The following is a 26,376-nucleotide window of genomic DNA, read 5'->3' on the forward strand; positions in this document are numbered from 1 at the left end:
GCTCTTCCTAGAAAAGAGAGTCAGTTGCAGCATAATGCTGAAACATAAATTCAGGATTAGTTTGCATATGTTTTCTGTCAATGCAAGTCTATGGAACATATGCAAATCACCACTGCACCAAGTTCATTGGCCGCCACGCACATAACTTTTTTGTACACGGTCGCACCGCTTCATGGTATATGCATGGCGTCCGCTTTCATGTGGGCCGACCTGCGGATTACTTTCAGGCGCCACGCTTTGTTTCTGCACCGCACCCACTTTCATGTTTGCAACCCCGGCACCGTGCTTTATTTCAGCATGGTGCCCGCTTTTGTGTTTACCATCCCAATAGCTCTAACTCTGGCAAATGCGAGAGCTATTGCATTGCAAATGCTTGTTTATTTAGATACTGGGAGGCAGGATAATTTAAACACAAATGTTTTATAAGCAACAGAAAATGGTACCTCGCTGTAGCAGGCCTTTGAATTTGTGTCCACAAGTCGATGAGGCATCTCAAAGGTATGACACATTAACACTGAAAGACATTGTAGTCAATGAAGTTATCTTCTGCATAAATAATGGATATATAGGCCTGATTTTGAAACATATTTGTACACCCAAGCGTAACTTCCGCATTTATGAGTGCAAAATAAAAATGGTTGGCCTCATAAATAGGTTTATTCACACCAAATATTCTTTCATCATGGCTGAACTGTGCATGTGATTTTTTTCTTCTCACATGGGGTGGAAGAAGCCTTTCTACGACGATAACACATGCAAGTGAAGGTGACACTCACATGCTCGCACGTTTATTGGCATTCTCAAAAATGTTGCAGGTTGTATCAAAATGACTGGGAACTTAGACTTAAACACTCAGGGCCTTATTTATGAGGCCTTGCAACAGTTTTGCGCTTCTGTTGCGTCACTTCTTGTGACGTATTGGCGGCGTAAAACATGCCTCCTGTTGCGCCCTATTTACAAAGTGACGCATCTAAGCAGATGCGTCACTTTGTAAACCCCTGCGCTACATTATACCTGCGTTAGGTATAATGTATGCAGGGTGGGCGTTTCCACGTATGTAAGCCTCGTAGAAGTGACGCAGTGAAATCTACAAGATTTCACTGCGCCACTTCTAGGGTGCAAATGCGTCAATATCTTACGCCTGCCTCACAGCAGGCGTAAGACTGACACAGGCCCTTTCACATGGAGCTGACCTGCAGCCATCATGCACTTTAATTTAATTTCCCTTTTTCCTGTCAACTATCTTTTGAAAATCTTGGGTAGCTGCCATTTATGTTTGCAACTTCCGCACTTGCAGCATCCCTTTTAAGACAGTTACAGCAGACATAATGATTGTGCTGCTATGCGTAACTGACACACTCAAGAGTCATTTAGACTCAGGGACTTGTGTGAACGTGGGCGCATACAATAGTGCAAATTAGAAGAGGAGTGAAAACTCCCGGATGTGCTTACGTGGGCTATTAGCATGTATATGCAAAGTAGTCTGCCAGAGGCATTAACTCTTGCAAAACAGGTGCAATAGCCGCACTGAGTTCCACCCATAAGTAAATCAAGAGCAAACAGCAGCCAAGGCCCAGTGTTCAGATTACTTTTGCCGGAGTGTTCTCGCGCCGTGTAGTTACTTTAGTGCAAATAAATGGCTCCTTCTGATGTGATAAGTGACTTCAAGTCGAGCTCTGCGTGAATGTAATACCCGAGGGCGCCTGCTGAGGGCCTCTCCATATATGGCTTGTAGGGGACCTGGATTTGCCCTTCCAGTTGCTGTTGTTAAAGTCCTGCATTAACAGCCTATTGTTATTTCGGTTTTTTTCAGGGGGGCAGATCTGTCAGTTATCGGGTCTTGGGCAATATTAGCTGCCTGCCAATTTCAGCAAAAACGGGAGATTTGTTGGTTTTGGGTGCGTATATGGATCCTATTTCCACCTGGGAAGAAAGGATTCCCTGTTTGACAACTGAACCGCTGTTTCAGACCAGGCAGCGCTTAATTTGTAAAAACAGCAATGCCAGGGGTCTCGTCAGGAGGCCACTGCAGCTTGCACCACACATTGCCCCTGTTAGCGCTGCCAATGATAGTAACAACATAACTACTAACGATCACACTCTTACAAGTGTGACAATGCGGACTATTCCAGGCCCCCAGAGCTATAAATTGCTTGGACGGCAGGTAATAGTCAGTTTTAATGTATACTGAATTAATAATTGACCGTTGTTGTGGTCATCTCAGACAGCGCCACCTTGTGGTACACTGCCGCAAGTGCAGGGTGTTGACATTTAAGTGCCGGTGCCGAGCACCGGAAACCACTGGCTCGAATTAACCACTGAGACCAGGTCTTGTAAATACTAGCCAACAGTTTCCTGTGGAGCTGTATCGCCGTGCCTCCTTTCCTGTATGATGAACCAGCTGCATAGAGCACAGGGCCGGCTCTAGGGCGGTGCGACCGGTGCCACTGCACCGGGTGATGCATCCTAGGGGTGCCAGGTTTGCAAGTTTATTTTGTTTTTAAAGCACCTGCTGCAGCATTCCTTTCCTAACAGGCCTCACAAAATTGTCAGGATAACTCCTGTGATTAATGTTCTTCATGGAGAGGGATCAGAGTTTTGTGTAGTTTGACTTATGTAAAGGCAGTGCAGAGGGTTAATATGCCTGCTGCAAAGAACGTGCACCAAGTAGATTACAGAGTGCGTATAATGTAAACAGATCAGCAGCTTACTGCTTTTAAAAGAGACATCCTTTTGTCACTTGCAATTTATAACTTAAAGTCCTAATATACAACAGTGAGCTATTAACTTTCATCATAGCACTGCATACACACTGCAAAGTATACATTTGAACATTGATTAATGTTGCAAAAGGGTTAATTTTGCTAGAAATCGATTCATATTATTAAAGAAAACTCCCAACTATGCGGTTTCTTTTTCGACTCGGAGTTTGTGCTCCTCCACACCAAGCACTCTTAAACTATACTGCCTACCAGTATGGATGACATGTGACTCCTACACTTTTAGTCCTTTGGCTTATCTAACCTTTCCTATACACTGATTTACACATGTATGACTGATTGCCTGATTGATGTGTAATGTGTGTGTGAAGCAAAGTGTTCTGACATCCTTTACTGGTATGAGTGGCGCTATATAACTAATACAGTGCATCTGAGAGAGTTGTTATGGAGACTTGGTCACTGTTAAAGGGTGCTAGTGAGAGAATCCGTGGTTGAAGTGGTCATTGGGGGCGCCAACTAACATTGTCGCACTGAGCGCCACCAGCGCTAAAGCCGGCCCTGATAGAGCGAGCATCTTTACAATCCAGACTCTTTGGAGTTTTTGTGACTTAGTATTTAATAGGCGTGTTTCCTGGATTAGAATTGTGTCTATGTTTCTGAGTTTCTAGGCATGTTAAGACTTTGACATGCATCGAAAGCACGTTAAGATCCTTAGGAGATGATAGAAGGAGTCACTAGTTGAGAGAATATTTGTGTGGTGTATTAGAGGACATGGGAGGCAAGGATAGGAACAAGGATATACCATACAGCAAGCAAAGAGGCTTATATCCTCGGATGTGTAAGTGCGTTGGTCACCATATGTAGATGAAGCAGCCGTTCAAATAGAGGTCAATGCTTGCTTATTCTTTCGGGGAGATCTGGATTAGTCGCTTTCATTAAAGAGGGAGCCAGTTTCCCGGAAGCACTGTTATTTCTACCCAGATGGTAATCCTCTTCGTATGTCTTCCACTGTTTTCCAGAGTCCTCAGTTCGAGGATCGGTTTGGGGCTGCTGCCTTCTTGCGCCCGCCTATATTCTGGACCACAAACACTTCAGTTCACCGGTATTGTGATACCCTGGTTCTATCATCAATGGCAACAATCATCACAGAAGGATCCAAGAGCCGGTACCTGATATCTCTTCATAAGAAGAGGATGAAGAGTCAAGAACGTTTTGCATGTGACATTAGCCCCCTGTGAGAAGTGTGCAGAAATAGAAACCCTGTGGTCTTTTTACTGCTAAGGGCCGCGGTGCTTGGCTGCCGAAAGTATTGCCCTTGGTTGTCCATGGTGCGGCAGACATGCAGTTATTGACTAGGACGGATCTTGTTTGGTGACTCTTTAGACAAGGGTTCTGTGTGCCCTTTGAAACTCCAAGGCTTTATCAAATTCGATATTAAGGAAGGGTGGAAGCCACACTTTCCAATAATCTTGCATGGTTTCTCCCTTTTCCTCTTCAGAAAGTCCAACCATGTAGGCATTATCCCTCATGCTACGATTTTCCAGTGCAACCACATTTTGTTGAAGATTCCACATGTCCAGTCCCCAGTCTGGGATCGGTATCAGCTTCTACTCCTTGGATGATACACTTCAATCCATGGAGTCCAATTGCAATCTGAAAGTTGCCGGGTCTGCATGTCTAGCTTTAAATTCCTTGTGAACATATGTTTTTGTTTGTTCCACTATCATGGCTAAAAGCTTAATGGTCTTCAGTTCTGCCATGATGGTACCCATTTGCTGCTGTCATGATGGGACCAGGTAGGTGCTGCGTATTACGGAGTCATTTTTCCCAACACGCCTCTGAAAAAAGAAGCTGTCTGTATGGCTTTCCTGCAGACATGCACACATATTAAGAACACAGTATGCAGAGGTATTTGGAGAAAGTTCACACAAGCAGGTGGAGCGCCTGTCCAATAAAAGCAATGTATGCAGATAACAGAGCCAATTTATCGGGTGCTATTTCAATAGTCCTATGAGTAGAGATGAGCTGTGGCACTGCTAGCGCACCAAACTCCAATGGAAGCCCAGCCAAACGTGGCAATCACACACGCAGGCTACGCTGAGAACAAGGGAGGGTCCACCAGTCAGCACTGGGTCTTCATGGTAAAGACAATATTCAGCGTCATCTTCAACACTATGGCAAATATGGTACCACCCGGTATTCATTATGACATCAATATCGGGTGTCAAGCCCGATCTAAAATGGCTGATGCACACCGGCACTTCCATGCCCCTCTTGCAATGTGGGGGATGGGAGCGCCAATGTCTAGCTCACATTCATTTCTTCTCCCGCTCCCTTCAGCACTGCTGGGGAGACCGCTGCCACAGGGAATGGAGCGCAGCTCACACAAGCAGGAGGAGGCAGCATACTAGGCCAGGGCAGCGTTCATGGCAGTACCAGCACCTCCTCACTTCAACAAGGGAATCTCCAGGCCAGCCAGCAAGTCACAGGTAAGGTAAAGTTTAAAGGTGGCAACTCTACTCTTCCTCTGGCTCGCCACCAGCTTCCCAGTCCCCTCTGGTGATAACTTGCCTCAGGGAAGAAACAGTGCTGGCAATATTGGGTACAACAGTCCCACAGAGTATCTGTAGTTGAGAGCTTATGTTCTACTACTGTGTGGTGATGGCTGCAACTTGATTTACATAAAATTGGGCTACATAAAATTGTTCAGCAGAGCTCCTTTAGAATGTGAGCATCTGCACAAGGCCAGGCCCTGCCCTCATTTCACTTCTTTTGATTCTGAAATAAAGGTTATCACCACCCCCTTCCTATAAGCTTGCAGAGATCACAGAAAACACATCCTTAAAAGAAGCTATATATAATTAAAAATTCTTAACATTGTAATTGTAATTGGATTTATATAGTGCTTACTATCCCCGACAAGGTGTTGAACCTCTTTACGGCGAGTAGAACGCTACTCCAAGACCCAAGGTTAGTGGTTAATCCAGTGGTTACTGTAGGTTATAGATGGTAAAAGGAAACACTGTGGAAACACTGTGTTCCTTACATTAAGTTTGAAATTAGTATTTGCTGTACAAGGTACTGAAATAATCCAGGAAAAATGTATGTTGCCGCAGTAGCTCACCTGTAAGGACACTTGTACTGAGGGACTTCCTTTGTGTCATCAAAGTAGGCTGTTCCGGTTTCAGAGACTTCATCCTTTTCCACAATAACTGAGAAGCGCTGCAGTCTGATGATCCTCCCTGGAAAACAATTTTGGTTACAATATTTAAGTATTTAGGTTTTAATGAAGCAGTGTCTAATTTATATGATACTGCCTTTATAAATTGTGGTAAAGATCTAGGGGAGGTGGGAGAGGTACCTATTAAACAAAATATTACCTTCAAGGCTCTTTAGCCTGAAACACAAAGTGGTAAATCTAGCTTCTCAAAATTGTCTATTAGGGCAACATATCAATAGAACTCACAAAGGATGTAATTCTGCTCCCAAACGTTGAGTCATACATCTACTAAAAATTGTGCTTTGACCTAATGCCACAAACAATATCCACTATGGGGTCATCCGGTGCACGGCACGCAAAAGTTTCATTAGTTCATATATGCTGTGCATCTGCGGGTGGGAACGATGAATGGTGCTTTCTTAATTGAATCAACCACTTGGTGATTTTTTGTATATCCTTTTAAAAACCCAATAAAGATTATTTAAAAAAAATAATACAAATGTATCAGTTCGAATAACTTTGATAACTGTCTCAGAGTGTAAGAAAAATGTATGTTCGCCAAGAAGGTGAATGGCTGAACAGCAAGTCAAGATACCTCCTTCTGCGCTTCCATTTTAACGTAGGAAATCTATAAATGTAAAGCACTATTACCTGTATATTTCACAAGCATTTTGCTTATTATTACTATACCTTTGTAAGAGTTGTAAATAATAATTAGTACTATCATTCAATCCGATTAAGTCCTCCACCAAGGAGCCTCAGAAAAGGGAAAGTCTGAGATGGCATGCAGGCCACAAAAGAGGCTGAGCACTGAGTGCTCAACACAAACAGCCATCTTTCTCCATAATATAAGAATAATGATAAGGCTATTTTCAACCAATGCTGGAACAGAACCAGGATCAGAAGGATCTGGGTTCCAGAAGTTCTTCGTATGTCAGGTCCCAGTTTCCAGCAGGTTGTCAGAAATCCTCCCAAGTGGACCCCTGCAGTGCCCGGGATACATGCAGTGGTGCCCTCACATATCCATTGGTGAGTTGCAGCCCGCGTAGAAGCGGACGGGATGCATGTTGCACTAGAGCACCAGAGGCTTAATGCCTGCTTTCACTCCCAGCTGAATACAGCCAGAAATCATCTCCAGACCCATCTATCCCTCAAGGAAACAAAGCTACGCCCTATGGGTCCCAGTACACTTTAGCAAAGAGATAAGACGAGGTATAAAGCATTTTACTTTTTTAAGCTCAGTATGTATATAACCTGTATAGGCCTGCGTGCGTAATAACACTTTTAGTTATGGACAATGCGGTGTTTCTAGTGATTTCCTATATGAGTTTTACCCTAGCGTTTTTATTTGAACCATTCGTGGTTTGTATGACATGCGCGAGCCCAATATTGCAGCAGGAGTGAGAATTGCTGACATGACCATATGAGCAAGCAATGTATTGTTATTTTGTACAGACAAGGTGGTTGTTGGTACACTGTTTTGGAAAATATAGACAAACTAAAAACAAGATAATTACCACGCAGAATTGCTGGAATGGTGGATCCCCATATTCCAATTGCCGCTTCCTTTTTAAATTGTTAGAAAAGGCAGTCATTTCACTGCTTACATCTTTGCCCCGTTGTCCAAAGCTTTCCAAGGACCTGCCAATGGGAAAAAAATCCCTTCATGAATAATCAGTCATTTCCAGTGAAATCCTTACACACTTACCTTGACATTTATCTACCTTAGGATCACTTACATTTCTCAACTTCTAGAACCCAGAGGAAGCTTAGTTTATTGACCTATTGCTGCATATCTATTCAATCAGTTTCTTTTGCCTTTGCTATATTTTATCTCTATTTTTCTATCAACAATCCTCCAGGGTCGGGGCAGGAGGTTTGTTCTGATGTACACCTCCCATTTACAGGTTCATGCCCGTACCCAGTAACCTCTAGCCTCAAACAAAGTTTTGGGCCCTCGTTACAAGTGGCCTCTTAATTTGGATTTGGGTAGAAAAAAGCCATTCCATAATATGGCATGGGATACCAGAGGCTGCAATTCAGTTAATTCATGCACAAATAGTGTGGAAACTCCAGTTTCCTAGTGTTATTCTTCATTCCAGATGTCAACTTTGTAATTGCCCTTAAAAGCTGCAGTAATGACGCTTAGTATTCTTAGCACTTTTTTTTATTGACGTACTCATAACGAGCACCTTAGCAGTGACAGGTTCTTTAACATCAGCCTCTTTCACCACTGTAATAGTTGTTTAGAAATCACCTTTACTTGTCTCCTCATGTGCCAATGGTACGGCAGATGTTCTGACCCCACTTTTTCCTATTTAGTTCAGCACCTCATAATTTGCTAATACTTAATCACTAGGGTAAACTACTCTATTTATTTTTGCCTCCCATATACCTATTGTCCAGATTTATCAAAATCAATGGCAGTCTGTACACAAAATCTCGATCACGGTCTACATTTCACTTTCTTCAGACCATATTCCAGATGTCAAAGATTTCCTCACTTTAAACTAGAACAGACAATATAGGTGTACACTGTAATATTAACTGATCTCCCCACTACCAAGCTGAAAACTTGGACCATAGCAGGATTATGGAACAAAGCTTGTAGTTGGATATCTGGTGCTCCTTCCACCCCTTAACATCAACATTTAGTCTCAATGACACATCTAAGATTTCAAAAACTTCAATACTAGTTCCTTTTAGATCTCATTCAATTCATACACCAAACAATGAGAACAAATAGGAAAATATACTCTATATCTAGAAAAAAAGAAGTAATCATTATTGCCTGCTGGCACACTAGCTCACCATAGCAAGGCTAGAAAGTACTAAACACCCATGTGTACTATTAGGAAAACCTTCCAGGAACAAATAATTTCAACCACTTCAGATGACATTCAGAAACAGCCTGTGGTCCTTTAAGAACTCTGTTATTTATTCAATCCCACTAAATTTGCATGATTACTTCCATGTTCCTTGGCAATGGGTTGGCTATGTTGTTTGTCTAACTGGTTGATAATATACAATAAGGCATAGCTCTATCACAACCAGCTCTTCCTACTATTGTAACAAGAACTCTACAGCTGTTAGTTTCACACACTGGTCAGACACTTTATCTTTAAACTAATGACACACTTTTCTTCATTTACCTCTTGGAAAATAGTCAATGTTCAAAACCAGCCTCCAACATCTATCTACTAGTGTTTACAGGAGCAGAAAGTGTCAATTCTAACACGTTTGCCCACAACATCTCTGTTATGTCCCTTTGAGCTGCATATACTATTCTCCAACTTGCTGCTTTTTGAGAAATTCATGGAAGGGGGTGTAACCGAACATGTTCAAGCTTTCGCTGACCACTCCCATCTACTAAATTCCTATGAAGCAGGTTTCTGCCCAAGCAGAACAATGGAATCAGTACATCTATAAAAAGTGAATGTCCAATAGTGTGCAGCACGCGTCAGGCACGTTAGCATTGTGAACTTATTACATGTGCCACCATCTTTTGATACCATACATATCATTGTGCTATGATGCCTGAAACAGTCTGAATGTGGGTGTGTGGTTCTTAAGTAACCCACCATTTTCCCTGCAAAACATCACCAAATCATTGCCCCAGCAACCTTCTCTTCTAAATAAATGGTGTTCATTTATGATATTCCCCGACAATTTTTGCTCTGCAGCCCTTCGTTTTTTGTATCATGCTTCTAGCTCCCTCAATTCCCAGCATACTTTTCAGCAACAAGCATTGTTCATCATCTTTTCAATACAACCAAGAATATGGTTCTTATCTCTGCTTTAATTTTATCATGCTTGGGCCAGCCTACATCCATTGACACTTAGCTCACAACATGTCTAGCTTAATTTGAACTGAAGCACTCCATTTTTGCTCCCATACTTATAAAAGTTTTCTAGACCATGGGGACTTGGTCAACTGCGGTCTCATTTGCAGTCTTCCCTATTGCTAAAATTCCCAATCCTACTTAGTATCTATCTCGAAAAAGCTATCCTAATGGTAAATTCTGTGCTCAATAAATGCCCTTAACATTCAATGCGGTGTATCTTGGAATGCTGTTCTACTGTCTTCATTACCGTCAACATATTTAAAATGCAGCAGCTGGTCTGTTAGAAGACCAACTCCGCTGCCACAAGTTCACAGAATGCCACCATTTCGTTGCAGATTTTACTTTGTAGGGCTTTATATAACAGGTAATTACATCAGGGTCTTTACTTCACCGTTCTGTTTTTCAGTACTTTACATCGAAGTATTTGAATTCGCAGGTAAGCATTTTTCTTATTGTTCAACATCTAGATGTGTATAGTAAATGTATGTATGTGTATATGTATATAGTAAATATTCACTGAAAAAACCATAGGTTTCACACATGTTATAGTTAGCGGAAATTTTACTGATAAAAAACCAGTGAAATTGCCCCGTTATAGTTAGTGCTGGCAACTATAACTCACGCGACCGCAATCCTCTGCTGATGCTAATACTGTATTTAGACACTTATTTGCCCATGTCTTCTTCCATACATTTTTAGCTATACATATATTACAAATATTTTTTTTTCATAAAGACACATATGTCATCAGCAGAAGATTGCGGTCGCGTGAGTTATAGTTGCCAGCACTAACTATAACGGGGCAATTTCACTGGTTTTTTATCAGTAAAATTTCCGCTAACTATAACATGTGTGAAACCTATGGTTTTTTCAGTGAATTTGCAAGGTTTTTTAAATGCTAATTCCTAACTATAACGTGTGTGAAACCTATGGTTTTTTCAGTGAATATGTACGGTTTTTTAAATGCTAAGTTACTTTACGCCATTCGTGGCGTGCGCGCCCACTTAACGCAGTTCGTTCCGTGCACGGTTTTTATCAACTTTAATAAGCCCTGTACATTTGGTGGCCTTCGGCCACCAAAAGCACAGGGGGTGGGGTCAATGTGGATAGTGTTTTTTTTATTTCGATTTTATAATTTCATGTTGCCAAAATTTAGTTTTTTTTTCCTATTAATAAGCCCTGTACATTTGGTGGCCTACGGCCACCAAAAGCACAGGGGGTGGGGTAAGTGTGGATAGTGTTTTTTTTTTTTTTTTTTACCGTACGCTTACGGTAAGCGTACGGTAAGCGTACTCGGCGAAATTGCCGAAAAAAAAATAAAACCGTTTTTGCTCTTGGGGGATGTTTGGGGACTCCCTCAACATGACTATGTGGGAGGGAGTTGTCAAAACAGCCCCGTAACATGTTTTTGGCCATCTTGTTTGATAAACAACACTCAGTGCGAGAGACAAAATGGCGGCCGCCGCTTCCTGGTTTCGGCCGATTCGAATGTTTACTAAGATCTAAGAGCCAATCAGAATCACGCTCGCGCACGCCACCGTACGCTTACGGTAAGCGTACGGTAAGCGTACCGTAAGCGGGCTCAGATATATATATTGATTTAAAGGCTATTTTCTCAGAATCTACTGAACAGATTTACACCAAACCTACAAAAGGCACTTCCTTGACCTAGGGACTACCTCTCTGCCAAATTTCTAGTAATTCTGTTCAGCCGTTCGGGCTGTAGCTCGTTCTAAAGGTCCTATGGAAAAATGCATGGGAAAAACGCGTTTTGGGACCCCCCTTTTATCTCAGCCCCCGCTTGACGAATCCCCCCGAGACTTTCAGGGTAGGAGCGGAGCGTAGCGCCCCACCTATTTTGAGAAATTCGCGAGGATTCATCGACCGGCGCCAAAGTTATTCAAAATAGAATGTTGAGGTTTTCCTATGGAAAAGGGGTCCTAACTATAACTACCTACTGGCGACCGCCAGTAGGTAATATATGTGTGTATATGTTTACAGTATATTACTTACTGGCAGTTGCCAGTAGGTGTAGTTAAGACTCTGTTTCCATAGGAAACTTTTTTGTTTTGCTAATATCTTTGGCACCGTTTGATGAATTCAACAAGTGGGATTCGAGAAAAAGAGGGGAGGGGGGGCAAAACACTTTTACCCCATGCAATTTCTGATAGTATTGTAGACACTACTACAGCCCAAACCCACTGAACGGAATTACACTAAATTTGGCAGAAAGCTAAATCTTGGCCCAGAAAGAATGCTTTTTATAATTTTGTGTAAATCTGTTCAGTAGTGTTGAAGTTATTAAGGAAAAAAGATTTATGTATATCTAGATAAGCATATCCACGTGTCAACAGCAATGCCGTGATTGGCTTACTGCAAACTGCGAGGAAAGTTGGGGATTCTATTTTGTGTATTGGGACTCAGTTCCCGGATAGGAAGAATAAAACTTAAAACTGATAGAATGGGTCTGGGTAAAGGTATCCTATTCCTAAGCCCATGGGACGGAAGTAGGGGTCTGTGAGAGACCCCCACAGGGAAGAAATTAGGCAAAAATATTTTTGGGGGGGTGTGTGAGGATCTGTGGATCCACTGTGGTGCCCCCCGGGTCAATCTGCGGCAGTTTCCGTGGATCCAGACCCCAATAAAAACATACACCCATTCACAAACCCACTCACACACACTCTCTCACCCCCACACAACCACTCACACACCCATACAGTCTCTCAAACACCAATACAGTCACTGATAACATCCACTCAAAGACCCAGAGAACCACTCACACACTCACACACTCACTCTCAAACCTGCACAGACTCTCACACACCCACTCACACACCCAGGCACTAGCGCCTTATGTGAATCCACAAGTACACAGATCCAGACTCAATTAAAAAAACACCCACTCACACATCCCCACACAATTACTCAAACACAATCACACACCCTGTCACACACTCATACCATCACTGATACATTCACTCACAAACCCAGAAAACTACTCACACACTCGCTCACAGATCCAGACAGGCACTCACAATCCCATTCACACACCCATACAGCCACTGAGACACCAATTTACAGACTCACACACCCACTTACATACCCATTCACACACCCATACATCAAACTACTGACACACCAACTCACACCCCCACACAGCCGCTCTCACGCCATTACACACCCACATATACACTAACACACTCACTCACACACCCACTCACACCCCCATATATCTTCTCACACACTCACAGTTACTTACCCATCTACTTACACACCTAAACGCAGGCAGTGATACAGTTATATGAATTGCAATAGGATATGTCTGTATTAAATGTGATGTTGTTTTGTATTGAATGTGTGCTTTTGGTTGGGAATGGATATGCTGATCAGTTGTGGATCCATCTATAACATAGCCGGCAGACCCCTCATTTGGTTGAGGATCTGCAGCAGATGCCTGAATCAGAGTGAGAACTTAAAAAAAAGAATTTGAAAACAAACAGAACCAGTAGTTTGGAAAAGGGTCTGGATCTGAAAAGAGGCTTTGTGCTTATGGTGCATAGAGGATAACTACACATACAACAGAATGCAGTTCTTTATGTTTTTGAGGAACACCCTGTTGCCTGTGCCTGTGAAATGGACTAAGTCTTATCGATATATTCCGTCCATGTCAAAGCGTAAATTGTTATGGGATGTAGAGCCCATGCTGTGGTCCGGTAGAAATTTAGAAACCGCTTTATTGACATGTTTCCTGGTTTTCTCTATCTGCGGACAAAATTGGAATGACCACTGCCACTTGTGTCTTTGGCAAATGTTGAAGAACGCTAAGGAACTATATGGGTGGAAAAAGAGTTATTAGTTTAACAAATGTATACTTTATTATGATTTCCAGCCCTACCCAGTAATTTTGCCTAGGTCATTGCCACTGCAGTGCACAATCATGAGGTCTGGATGTTAGCAATCTGCAATGCTTTCAACCAAAGGCAGCAATTGACGCCACTTTAGCCCTCTCTGGCCAACCCAAGTCATATCTACATTAGGTAAACCTAGGTCCCTGTCAATGCAACTCTTTCTAGCACTCTCTCTGGCCCAAAACACAGAACTATGGCTCAAAATTCAGACTCTGACCATTTTGGAGACAAGCAGGAGTAACACACAGGAAAAGTATGCAGCAGAATGAGGCAGTTTTCAAGATGAAAGACAGTTAGAATGGAGGACAGCAAGCAAAAAATAAAAGAACATATTTGATTCGATGGTGGAGATGTTCAGGGAACTAAAATTAGGTTGTGACTTTAAGAGAGAAAGTAGCTGACTCTGTCATTGGCTGTGAGTTGTTATTTGGGATATGCTTGGAATTGCAAAACAGTCAACCACACCTTCTACAGTATATGAAGTTGTATGCTCTTGAGAAAAAGTCTTGTGAACTTTCAACCTACTGGTAGGCAGAGACTATTGGAACATGGTCACCATGTAAACTGAGCTAAAAGAGTGTGAGGGGGAGAGAACAAAAGAGACTGCGGTGTGAAACTGAAAAGCCAACTGGTGTACACAAATTGCTCAGTAGGGAGTATATGTCTCGTAATTGACAATATTTTACAAAATAAAATATAAATGAAAAGCATTAACACCATATTGTTGAAAGCTTTTAAGGGCTTTCACGTAGATCCACTGCGTCCACACTGGGGCCGTGCTGAGCACCACAATGGATCCACGAAAAACCTACTAAATTGGGCTTCTTTACAGGAAACATGGAAAGGGATCAAAAATAGTGACTATTCAGAAGTGGTATAACAAATATAAAAGATGAAAGGAAGTCTGTGATTGCTAAGTACAGTAGCATGAGTGAGAGTGCGGTGGGAAGGATAGCCATTACTGGTACTTTTCTACTGAGATTGGAGGAGGATTGCCATCTTTCTGACCTGAGATTTGCAGTGGAAAACAGATGTTAACAGATATTAAATTAGAAGTTGGACAGCAGCAAAGACATTTTACGGTATGTTTATTAGATTGTACTATAAAAAAGTATATTTAATAAAACTGTAACTGTATATAAAAAGAAAGAAAATTTGTAGGTTTCAGACACTTCAGTAAAAGCCAAAATAGAAGGGAGGTTAGATGAGAACATTAACTAAAAATATAGTGACAGCAAAGGAGGAAGAGGAATTGCCATACTGAAAATATAGTTATTTTATTGAACCAGTATGAATGAATGTGTTTGAAATTAGATGGGGGTGCTTGCTTGTAATATGTAATTTAATAGTATGTAATTTGTACCCACTCACACAGTCAGGCAGGCACTTACACACCCAGCTACACTCCCATAAAAGCACTTATGTACCCACCACTCATATAGTCATACATTGTCTGTCACACACCCATAAAACTATTCAGACACCCATTTTCTCACCTATCCATTCACTTAAATAGCCATTCTCACACTCATATGGGCACTGTCACACCCACTCACACACTTATTTTGCCTTTCATGTACCCAGCACTCAGTCAGTTACACATGCACTTACACACGGATACACCCAGGTATACACCCTGTCACCCATCCATACAGCCACTCACATGCCTATTTACATAACCATACAGCCACTCTCACACCCAGTCATACAACGACAGATGCACTTACACGTCAACTCACACACCCACATAGTACTTATGTAACCAACACTAATGAAACCACATGCACACACAGTTACTCACCCAAACACCCACTAGCACAGTTACCAATCCATACAGCCACTTACATATCCCATTAGACATCCATACCGTCACTAGAACACCAAGTCACACACCCATACAGCTACTTACACATCCAGTGACATACCACTCATATACCCATTTATACACCCATACTCAGACACTTGAAACCCTCTTACACACTGACAAAACCACTTATGTAGCTACACACTAGCTTATATTATGTAATCTAATAGTAAAGAGGTAAAGTTAAATATAATCTATATTTGATTTGTGTTTAAAGAGGAATGGAAGATGGAATAGTGAGGTTAATTTTTTTTTTTACAATTATGCTTCTGACAGCATTTATAAACTAGGCAACAGATGACATTTTTAGTGCAACTGGCATGGCATTTGCCACAATGAGTGACCATTTCTTGCAGTTTTGGTGAAACAGCAGGGTGGTAACCATCTGGTCAGGTGGTAAGGGACCCACAGATGGTCCAGCTGTTGATGATGATGATGCACCACCTTCCCTCTCTCTTATCATCATGTGATACGTCCTGTATGTATGTTTTTCACCTGTTTCTAAAAAGAGAATGTGCAATGTGAATATTTTTTCACCGTACTTCTTGACAGTTTTTTGCTACATATATTGTATTGGACACATTTTGGAAGAACTTTCTTTTCTCCTGAAGGGATGGAGAAATATTTTTGAAATGTCGGAGGAATTCTATGGAGGTTATAAGTCGTCTTCTTATTCATCCTTCTCTTCTATCTTCAGCAGAGGACATCTTAACTTTGAAACTCTCTTCATTTGAAGGGAAGCCAGAAAAACAATGGTGGCTGTGGTTTTCAGAGAGATGTGAAACCTAAATAACTGATTTAGGGTGTGGTTTGCAATGTGGATGGGTGGAGACTTACTGTATTCAATGAGAAGTTGAGGTTTGGGTGTGCTCCTGGAATTGCGTCAAATTTGTGATGGCATCGCGGGGGGTCCACAGATCCATAAAATGAATGCAAAAAGAGAAAGACTTGCTGTATTGCATTTATAGAAAGTTTACATAAGTTACCTTTTTTTTTTTTGAGTTTTATATAGCATGAACTAGACCCGAGACATCGGGTATCAGAGCGCTTAACATGAGCGCTAGTTTTGTTACAGATGGACATATTAATTTTTGTTAGGCACGGGGAGATTAAGTGATTTGCCCAGAATCACAGGATGTTGAGTGTCGTTGCCGAGACTCGAACTCGGTTCCCCAGCTTCGAGGTCGACCGCTCTAGCCATGAGGCCATATCCTCTCCCCAACAATACCTACCTTACGTTGATTTGTTAATTGTTACTTTTAAAATGAATAATAATAATAAATGTGTTAATAAAATGTGTTTATGAACTTGTAAAAACAATAGAAATTCACTGAAAAATCAAGGGTTAAAGGGATGTTATAGTTAGGAAATGTAATTAAAAAACCCTTAGAAATTCAGTGAAAAAAACAAAGGTTACAGGGACGTTATAGTTAGGCTCAGATTTTACACACACAAATCCATAGAAATTCAGGCAGTTATAGTTACCTGAGCTATCATTTACACGCCCACAGTGCACTGCTTATGACCTCACATATTACATCGCTCATGACATGATCAGGGACATCACTGATGGCATCGTAAATGACATTACTGATGACATTATACAGCAAAGTAAACTGCAATGTACATCATAAAATATCAATTAAATTATTTAAAAATAAGAATGTGACACAGGTGAGGGACGTACAGCACAGAGCTCACTGTAACCTTATAAACTACTACACTCACTTATCACGTTAGAGATAGTTCTCAGTCGATAGCCCTGTCTCTTCTGAACCACTACTCTAAGTATTAGATCAGAATCTGAATTAACTTTATTCAGATGAAAAAAGCCAGCCATTAAAGTACACAAATACATACAACGATAAAATCAATCAGAAAAAAACCCTACTTGTTCATAAAACAACGATAAAATCCATAAAATCATGAATAAAATGAATGGTTTAAAAAATTCATATGTTTCAAATTATTCAATCAAAGTGACAGTGCTCCTTTATCCTATTGCTGCCAGTAGAAACAAACCTACACAGTGGCAAATTTCATTATCTGACATTTCTTGGAGAGAATGGTAAGCCTGGGAATATTTTCAAAAATTGCTGAGCTTCTTAAGAGGTACTAAAAACATTTTGGTATACAATTTACAGCAATCACAGAAAAAGAGAAACTGAATCATTGATTGTATTGACAGATTATTACAAGGACATATTCTAGAGTCAAATTCATGCTGATACCCAAGAGGGAAGCATAAAGAGTATTTCACTGTGCCAGCTCTAAATCGAAATAATAGGGAGCACTCCCAACTCCTGCTGATGTTGCACAGGTAACTAGTGGTGGCGACCCCGGGGTTAAGGTGTAAATAACTCCCAACGTTTGGTTTCTGGGCTTTCACATTTATCCTCTCAGCTTGTAATTGCTCTATCAGTAAAGCTTGTGCTTGCTTCCTGCCTGGGACAGCACTTGGGGCTATGTCCGAAGAAATATTCATTAGGCCAATTCCTTCCAATGTCCTTTTCACAAACGCCAACCAGGGGATGAGGAGGCCTTAGTCAGAAGCCAAACAATCTGCAATTATGCTCCTTGTGGGTGAGGCCTCGTCCATGCTCCTAATACATAACCAGAGGAGCAGTGGGGAGTGCAAAGGCAGTCACTTAAGTTAGGCCAAGCTCCTAGTGGCACATAAACAGTGGGGTTGATAAAGGGTTTGTAAAGATTCTTCTGCAGAAGTAATTTTTCTCTCTTTGAAGTATCTTTGCGTTACTATTTCCCCAAATTTACACCCCATAAATTGCAAGGAGTACACACTTGGTGGAATATATTTGTAACAAAAGTGTCAGTGCCCTTCCACCCGGTGGGGATGGTAAGCTTAGGAACCAGCCTACTGCTCTAGATATTTTTGCCCTGAACCACTACTCTAAACACTAAGTAAAATGTCTAGTCTATTGCAAACCAAAACACCTTTCGTGAACCTGGAAAGAGATTTTAGTGCAAATGTCAGATTTACACAAACCACTTATCACCCATAAGGGTATCTAGGTGCTGGCAATGGGCACGTGGAGATTACGTGATTTGCCAAGAGTCACAGGATGTTGAGCCAATGCCAAGACTCAAACCCGGATTCCGGGCTCCCAAGTCAGCAGCTCTGGATGTTGCGCTACATCCTCTCCCTCTAAGGAAACTGGTCCGTATGTAATAAAACAGAACTATGCTAAGCCATCACTGTGAAGTCAAGTCTCAATGAACATCTTAAACTGTCACAAAGCACTACCATACACATACATCAGCAGGGGACATGTGTCACTCTAGAGGCTAGTTTACTGATAAATAGTACACACACTGGGATTATAGATCAGATGCATTCATATAAAATAACCTTGCGATTTAACATGTATGGGGATTATTTGACCATTCCATTCTAAAATTACTCGTGAGAAAGCAGGCTTGGCTGCCGAAATGTTAACAGTGTTTTTGTTGCAGATTAAAGAAACATGATTGAAATTCTATACATTGGGGTGTGCGTGCCATCTGTGGATATCGGCAGATGTTGTTGTGTTGTACCATAACTCTTTATACATATTTAATGATAAGGAAAGGTGGATTTAAATGTATTTTAAAACTATTATAAATATTAATTTAAGTAATATAATCAATAGATATTTTTTATTTAAAAATGGTATATTAATTTAACAAATTAGTGTATTCAAAATGTTGATATTCATTATAAGTATAGATTAATCAAATGTTTTAAATTAATCTATAAACGATAGTAAAAATACAGGTATTTTATATTTAAGGTTTGTTTTTGTGGCTGGTAAGGGAATTTTATAGTTCAGAGATGGGTAGGGTAGTGCATGAGGGAGTATCTTTTTTTAGGCTTCAGAGGTGGGTAGTGTACAAGGGTAGTAAAGGGTTTTTAGGGATCAGGAAGTTTTTAGGGTTTAAGGATGGATAGAATGTAGTGATAGCAAGGCTTTTTGGGGGTTATGGGGTGGTTAGTGTAGTGTACTAATAAAGGGGTTTATGGTTCAGGGGTAGTCATGTATATGGATAGTAAGGGGTTTTAGGGTTGAGCGATGGGTAGTGTATAAGACCAGTTTGGGGTTCTTAGGCTTCAGTGGTGGGGAGTGCATAGAGGTATTAAGAGGTTTAAGGATCCGAGGATGGGTAGTAAATACAGGTAGTAGCGGGTTCAGGGGTGGGTAGTCAATTTGTTTAGAAAGGGTTTTTTAGGTTTCCTGGGTGGGTAGTGTATAGGGGTACTAAGACGTTTGAAGGGTTCATGGGTGTTTATTGTATGGGGACAGAACAGATTTGTATGGTTCAGGAATATGATTATAATGATCAAATGTTTAAAAAAAAAGCTAGTTAAATAAACTACAATGTATTTCTAAGTCATAATAATTCATATTTAACATTAAATTAATTCTACTTTAATATTTAATCTTAATCAAATATATAACTGAATATATATACACATAAGTGCATACATATATGTAAAATATAAATATGTATATTTATGTACATATACATGTATACATATATAAAACGTACATTTGAATATAGATAGTTATGTGTACACATATATGCATATATATTTATAAATATATATAATTATACATATGTGTGCATGTATATGTGCGTGCGTGTTTTGGTGAAAACGTATACTTATCAACGCACCTACAAAGTAAAGGCACTCCCTGTGTAAAGTACTGTTAAGTAAAGATCTGTGATGTAAAAACTCATGTGATGTGATAACTGTGATGCAATGACCCCCGAGATAAAATATTGCGAAGTAAGGACCTATTACCTCACCATACACTTATCATTGAAAGTCTGGCTCCTCCAAAGAGAAGGTGAAATCATACTGCAGTCCGTTTGACTGATTCAGCTGGCGCGAGGAGCCCAACTGGTTGTGCTGAACAGTTTCTAGCCGGTTATTTATTTATTTATTTTTGCAGAGTTTTATAGTTCCTGGGAAAAAGGGGAGGAGGACGAGTCTCAGCTTGATTAGCTTTTCTGAAGCTGATTAGTTTCTACGCATGAACGTTGCATTTCCAACCAATCACAAAGGATCACCACTGCTATTTGGTTTATTTGGTAAACGCTTAATGAAAGCTAAGCAAATCTGAAACGTATAACTGCACAAAGGCCTACAGTTAGCTGCACCTTGCACGAGTAGCTTCAAAAATCCCAGCTCTTAACCACTGCACATTATTTAGCCACGAGTCTATTCACGGAATTTGATCATTCTAACTGCAATCAGGGCCCGTTGTTAGTGTTACCTTGCTGGTAGCAGCTTCAAAGATTTCCGACTTCTACAGGCAGAAAGTGCTTTTTAATAATGAAATGAATGTTGCCAATAACCCTCTGTTTTACAAAATTAAAAGTGAATTTCCATTTACAACAGTGTAGTCCAGTATTTTGCTTACTACCGTCAATAATCATTTTCCTGTATGAAACAAATGTTCATTTCATGCAATTTGGACCAAGAATAACATGTAGAATCTGTTCCTGTAATTCCCTCTTGGGGTTCTGGGGACATTCTCACACCACTCTACCTCTCCCCTTGTTGTTTATGCTGTCTCCAGAATACGTGATGGCCATGTAGGACCATATACTTATACCGATATGGAAAATATCCTGATCTCTCTAAACGTTCATGCCTCTTCACACAAGCAGCCATGCATTTCACATCAGCTAACTTCCTTCCACTACATCAAACATTATAGGCGAGTAAAATGTAGTTTTCTTACCCCTACTGCAAATGCCACTAGCACCCTAAGCGAAGTGGTCTTTTTAAGAAAGGAAGGATCCTTACCTCTGTTTGAATAATGACATGTGTGCCGGCATCGTAGGTCCTGGCGGCGAGTTATTTAATGATCCTCCATACTGATCCATCATCCGCCATTTTGGAGGCATGTAGTGTGCTGGGAGATCAGGCGGCCATTGTGCCTTGGACTGTCCACCCGCTGGAGACATTGGGTTTCTGTCTAGCGCGCAGTAAGGTGACAGCGGTGATTTTGTTTCACTGTTAAAACGTAGCGGTGGCCCAGGATCGATACAGGGGCTCGCACTAGCCTTTTGCATCTGCTGGCAATATCTGTCCGGCATGAAACGGTTCTGTGGCGGAGCAGCACTGGGCTGGAAGAAGGCAGCCACGCTCCTGAGGCTCTGCGGCTTGCTCTGTCCCTTCTCACAGTGAGGATGCTCGTCCTGGCAAATGGGGTTCAGCTGGAAGTCCTCTCCATCCATAGGAATGTAGGGGGCCAGAGTTTCCAGATCAAGTTCATTAAATTCAGCCTGCATGTAAAGGGATATAAAAGGTCAATGGACAAGGCTGATATCTGTGAGGCCAAACTCATTCTGTCCTTTCAGAGGGAGACTTCTGGGAAAACACTACATGGCGTGCAGCTCTTTTGAAGTCATGTGCTATCTGCCTGACTCTCAAGCCTTTTCATTTCAAAAGATATACATACAAATTAGATTTTTTTAAATAAATAAAGTGAAAACAGCAGCACAAGAATAATGCTAAATTGGTACTGGGATAAACGTGAAGGTACAAGAGTGCATGTTCAATAGAACGATGCCACTAGCAAAACTGAGAAACATGATTCTGCACCATTTCTCATCAGTAACTTAAAAGAATGGCTCTGACTTAAATTAGCTTAATCTCTTGCATGTGAAAAGCCGAGAAATACTGATTGCACTACTGCATTTCCGAAATTAAAAATGGTTCAAAATTAATGTCTTCTACTTTAGCTTGACCAGCCGTTCATAAAAGGTTTCCTTCAAACGCCCGATCCCTTAAGATGCAGTAGAACAGGTCAAACTAATATGATGTGTTCTTTCACAAAGCAGGAGCGCTGCAATTGTGGGAAGAGATGAAGGTGCAGGGACAGGAATACGACCTCCCACCCCCCCCAAAAAAACATCAAAGATTGTTTCTTCCCCTTACGTACATTAAAACTGGGCTATACAGTCATTCGAGCAAACTATGAAAAACAATGCCGCCATATTTGTGTCTTGATTGCCTCCTAAATGCGTCTCTGGTTGTAGTTTTTTAATTTCTGCATCTTTATGCGTACACCTTATGCTTTCCCTACTTTCACACCCCACATTCCTACTGGCGTTTGGCGCAATCACCGTCTCTTAGTTGTACGCTAATTGTTTGAAGGAGGCACACATTTTTTTCAGCAATAAAATATGATGTTCCTGATAATGAATGTTTTAACTGCTCTACCAGTCAAAATTATGTAGGTCTTTGGACTTTTCTGCAAGCATATTTTTATGTCTTTCCTACTATAAGGTAATGCGCTGTCTGTTGCAAGACATAGTGCGGACATACCAAGAACATACAGGGGCTTGGAGCCACCCATTGCTTAACATTAGTTGGATCTCTTGTTCCTCTCATTTTCCTGCTTCTTATTCATTTCCCAGTTTGTCACTCTTGTGTCTGTTCCTCCAGTAGACAATTGCCTCTTTACCACCAATTTTGATTCCTTGGCTGCTATGCTTCAATGCTTGCTTTTCAAGCACTACTTTTCTCTTTTCTGTTAAGCACTTCATGGCAGTGCATGTTTTTAGAGCTGTCTCACTCATGTCCTTCTCTCCCAGAATTCAACGTTGCTCTCTGTTGTTTTGTAAAGTGAGCTTCAACCTGCCCCCTCAATGTTGCACTTTCTCTTGTGTCCTTCCCCTGTTGCTTTCTCACCCGTGGGCTTTCTTCCCCACTGGCACCATGTTGCTCCCGCGCGGTGCTTTAACACCCCAACCTCCATGTTACTACCCCCACCTGCGCCTCCTTTCACCAATTGTTTCTCCTTCCCACCCCCTTAATTCCCATTACTGGCTTGCCCGTTGCTTCATCTCCCCTGTTGCTTCTAACCATCTGTTGCTTTCCGTACACCCTTTAAAAAACCTTTCACACTTTTTTTTTCAATTTTAGTTACCTATCCAGCTCTGTTCAGTAACTAAGCAGAACAAGCATTGGCAAAGTCAGTGGGTCTTGCCTATATTGTGCTATATTGGCTTTATCAATGTTTTTTTAGTTATGTTGTAAAGTTTGGTATCGTATGGTATGATTTACATTTTGTTTTCTTTTTAGTTACCGATCCAACTTGGTTGGTATGGTATATGGTATGGTATGGCCTGCTATTGTATAGTATGGGGTGGTATAGTATGGCCTAACTTTTAATGATCAGCTCTGTCAATGTGGCCTATTATTGTTTAGTGTACTATTGTGTGGTATGGCATGCACTGTCTCAGCTGAGACCTAAAAAAAAAAAAACACCTGCGTCAATTTGTAGCTGTGTGCAAGCATGGCATGTGCCTGCAAAATGATGTGGATTGATCAATGGTTTTGATATTAACCATTGGCAAATTTACTAGGTTTCAAAGGCAAAAACTATTTGCTTGCCAAAGCTTGTTTTATTTGCGTTGTTCCCCATTTTGTGAGACAACAACCATTGATGCACCCATTTACATCAGAGGAGGTCTGAAGGTGTTGTCTGTCAATCAGTTACATCACTGCAGGTGCAATGCACAAGCATGTGCTTTTACCTTCCACCAGCAAAAGAAGCAACCTGTTACTTTACAGATTTACTACGAAAACAGATCTAGATATTGTTGAATGAATGAATGAGGTCGTTTTATAAAACGGCCATTACCCAAGGGTGTCTTGGCGCTAAGCAGACCCAGACCGAGGAAAAGTTACCACAGGTTTAGAGAGAACTCGAACCAGGGTAATCCTGCTACTTAAAGTGGAAACAGCCAAGTCTTAAGCTGCTTTCTAAATAGCTCCAGTGGTGGCTGTTCCACTTTGATGTCACTACACTTCCTTTTCCAGGGTTTGAAGGCTCTCCAGGAAATAAAAGACAGTCTAAGGAAGCCAATTGGTAATTCTTTCTTTAAAAACGATAAATGGATGCACTTTTTGTTAGGAGATCAGACACCCTGTAAAACATTAATAGTTGTGCAAGGCATACTTCATTAAAAAAAAAAAATGCGTTTTGACCTCTTATACTGCACTCTTTCATAGTTAAGATAGTCAATCTTAAATCCATTTTATGTATTTTTTTTCTCCATTCTTTGGGCATCAATAGTCTAACCATGCTGACTGCTTGAAAATAATGATCTTCAATTCAGTTGTATGCATTCACTACTATAAGAAAAGGTTACAGTTTCATAGAATGGAATGCCGTGGCAATCTGGAAAGTTGGGTTATTTTAACGAACTCTGGCTTATCATAAATAGGGACCGTTCAAACCAATAAGTAAAGATGGGGAAGACATCACACAGGGTATCAATAAGGCAGGAGCCTCAACACAGGATGTTCAGCTGAGAGAAGCAAGCTCAGGACAAGGAAAAGGTGGAAAGCGTGAACCGAATGGAGGCGGTGCATCAGCTCACTTGCAATGGCAGAATAAGAGTAAACGGCCCAATGCATTCTCTGTTACTGAAGAAGAGGTTTGACAAGTGATTAATTTGAAGATTTAATTTCCTCTGGGAGCTTAAAGTATGTTTGAGAACCTTATACACATCTTACGTTAAGCAGTGCATTCTGGGTTGGAGAGATGGACAGAGATTTTACCCATCCTAAAGCAGAATCAGAGTAAAGTTTTCAGCTATAGGTGAACGCGCCGGGGATTTAGGGGCAAGGAGTAGCCAATTGTGGAGGCTATCTAGCTGACCTTCTTAGTGATGGCTCACAACACAATAACCACAGGGAGGTAACCATGATCCTGGGGACGGAGGATTAGACTCGGGTTATGCACCAGGCGAGCTATCAGAATCCAATGCATCAAAACTCAGGTGCTTGTGACTTTCGAAAGGTTGGCAATAATGCCAGCATTTCAAAATGACACATGGTTAAAGATTATAGATGGTCAATTCATGCACCTTCAAGAGGATGCAACAAAGTCAAAACCTTGAGTCATTAAACGTAAAAATCCTGAAATGGTAGAAAATTAATCACTATACACATTGAAGGAACTTGCAGTTTTCTGAGTAGACCACAAATGTTTGCTGCTTTATTATCCCCTGGAGTAAAAAAAAATCAACACAATGTGATGACACACGGATAGTACAGTGTCCTCATTCTCCATAGCCGCACACTGAACCCTTATGACAAATTCTTACTTTTATCAGCTCTGTGTGAGGCCTATCAAAAAAGCTTTCATATATCTGGCCCATGAGTTCTCGGTTTTAGCACAATTCTGCACAGCAAAACCTTTTTCTTTTTTGTTGCCTAATTCACATTACAGTAACCAAGATATTTCTAGGCAAGAAACCTGCATTGAGAAATAAAGACCATCGAACTGTTCTATTGTCAATATCTCTGTGATCAACGAAAACCATACTTTCAGCGGATAAGCTAAGCGTCTGTGATCTCTCGAGCTCACCTTAGTGGCGTTACACTGGCACTTTGGATCAGTTTCCATAGCAAAGAGCTTCTCGATAAGCTCGACCTTAAGATCTTCCTCTAAGGCTGTGTAATAATCTGCTGGACTGCTTGGCTAGAAGTGAAAACACAAACAACAGAACAAGGCTGGTCTTTAGAGCTACCCAAATGAGTCAATGTGCTTCTTTAGGAAAAACAACCACCATGTGATTACTAAGAAGGATGAACAAGGAACACAATCTATATGATGAATAGTGCCAAACAAAATACTTCTTCAAGACATGCCTTTTGGAACAAGGACTCCAACCAGACTCTTTGAGAAAAAGACAGCAGAGCTTTACAGACTCTTTGAGACAAAGACAGCATAGCTTTACAGACTCTTTGAGACAAAGATAGCATAGCTTTACAGAGTCTTTGAGACAA

At 41.0% G+C, this 26,376-nt stretch overlaps 1 protein-coding gene across 1 annotated transcript in view; it reads right to left on the bottom strand.

The window, feature by feature from the left end:
• The window catches only part of EPAS1 (endothelial PAS domain protein 1), a 297,631-nt gene that overhangs the window by 13,078 nt on the left and 258,177 nt on the right, over positions 1-26,376 (bottom strand). The window contains exons 11-14 of the mRNA XM_085612765.1: positions 25,955-26,068; positions 21,373-21,854; positions 7,458-7,581; positions 5,845-5,962 (exon numbers count right to left, since the gene is read on the bottom strand). Coding sequence (XP_085468891.1) covers positions 5,845-5,962; positions 7,458-7,581; positions 21,373-21,854; positions 25,955-26,068 — 838 coding nt within the window. The remainder of the gene's footprint in view (positions 1-5,844; positions 5,963-7,457; positions 7,582-21,372; positions 21,855-25,954; positions 26,069-26,376) is intronic.

Source organism: Triturus cristatus, chromosome 6 (assembly GCF_964204655.1).
Source record: "Triturus cristatus chromosome 6, aTriCri1.1, whole genome shotgun sequence".
Taxonomy (NCBI): Eukaryota; Metazoa; Chordata; class Amphibia; order Caudata; family Salamandridae; genus Triturus; species Triturus cristatus.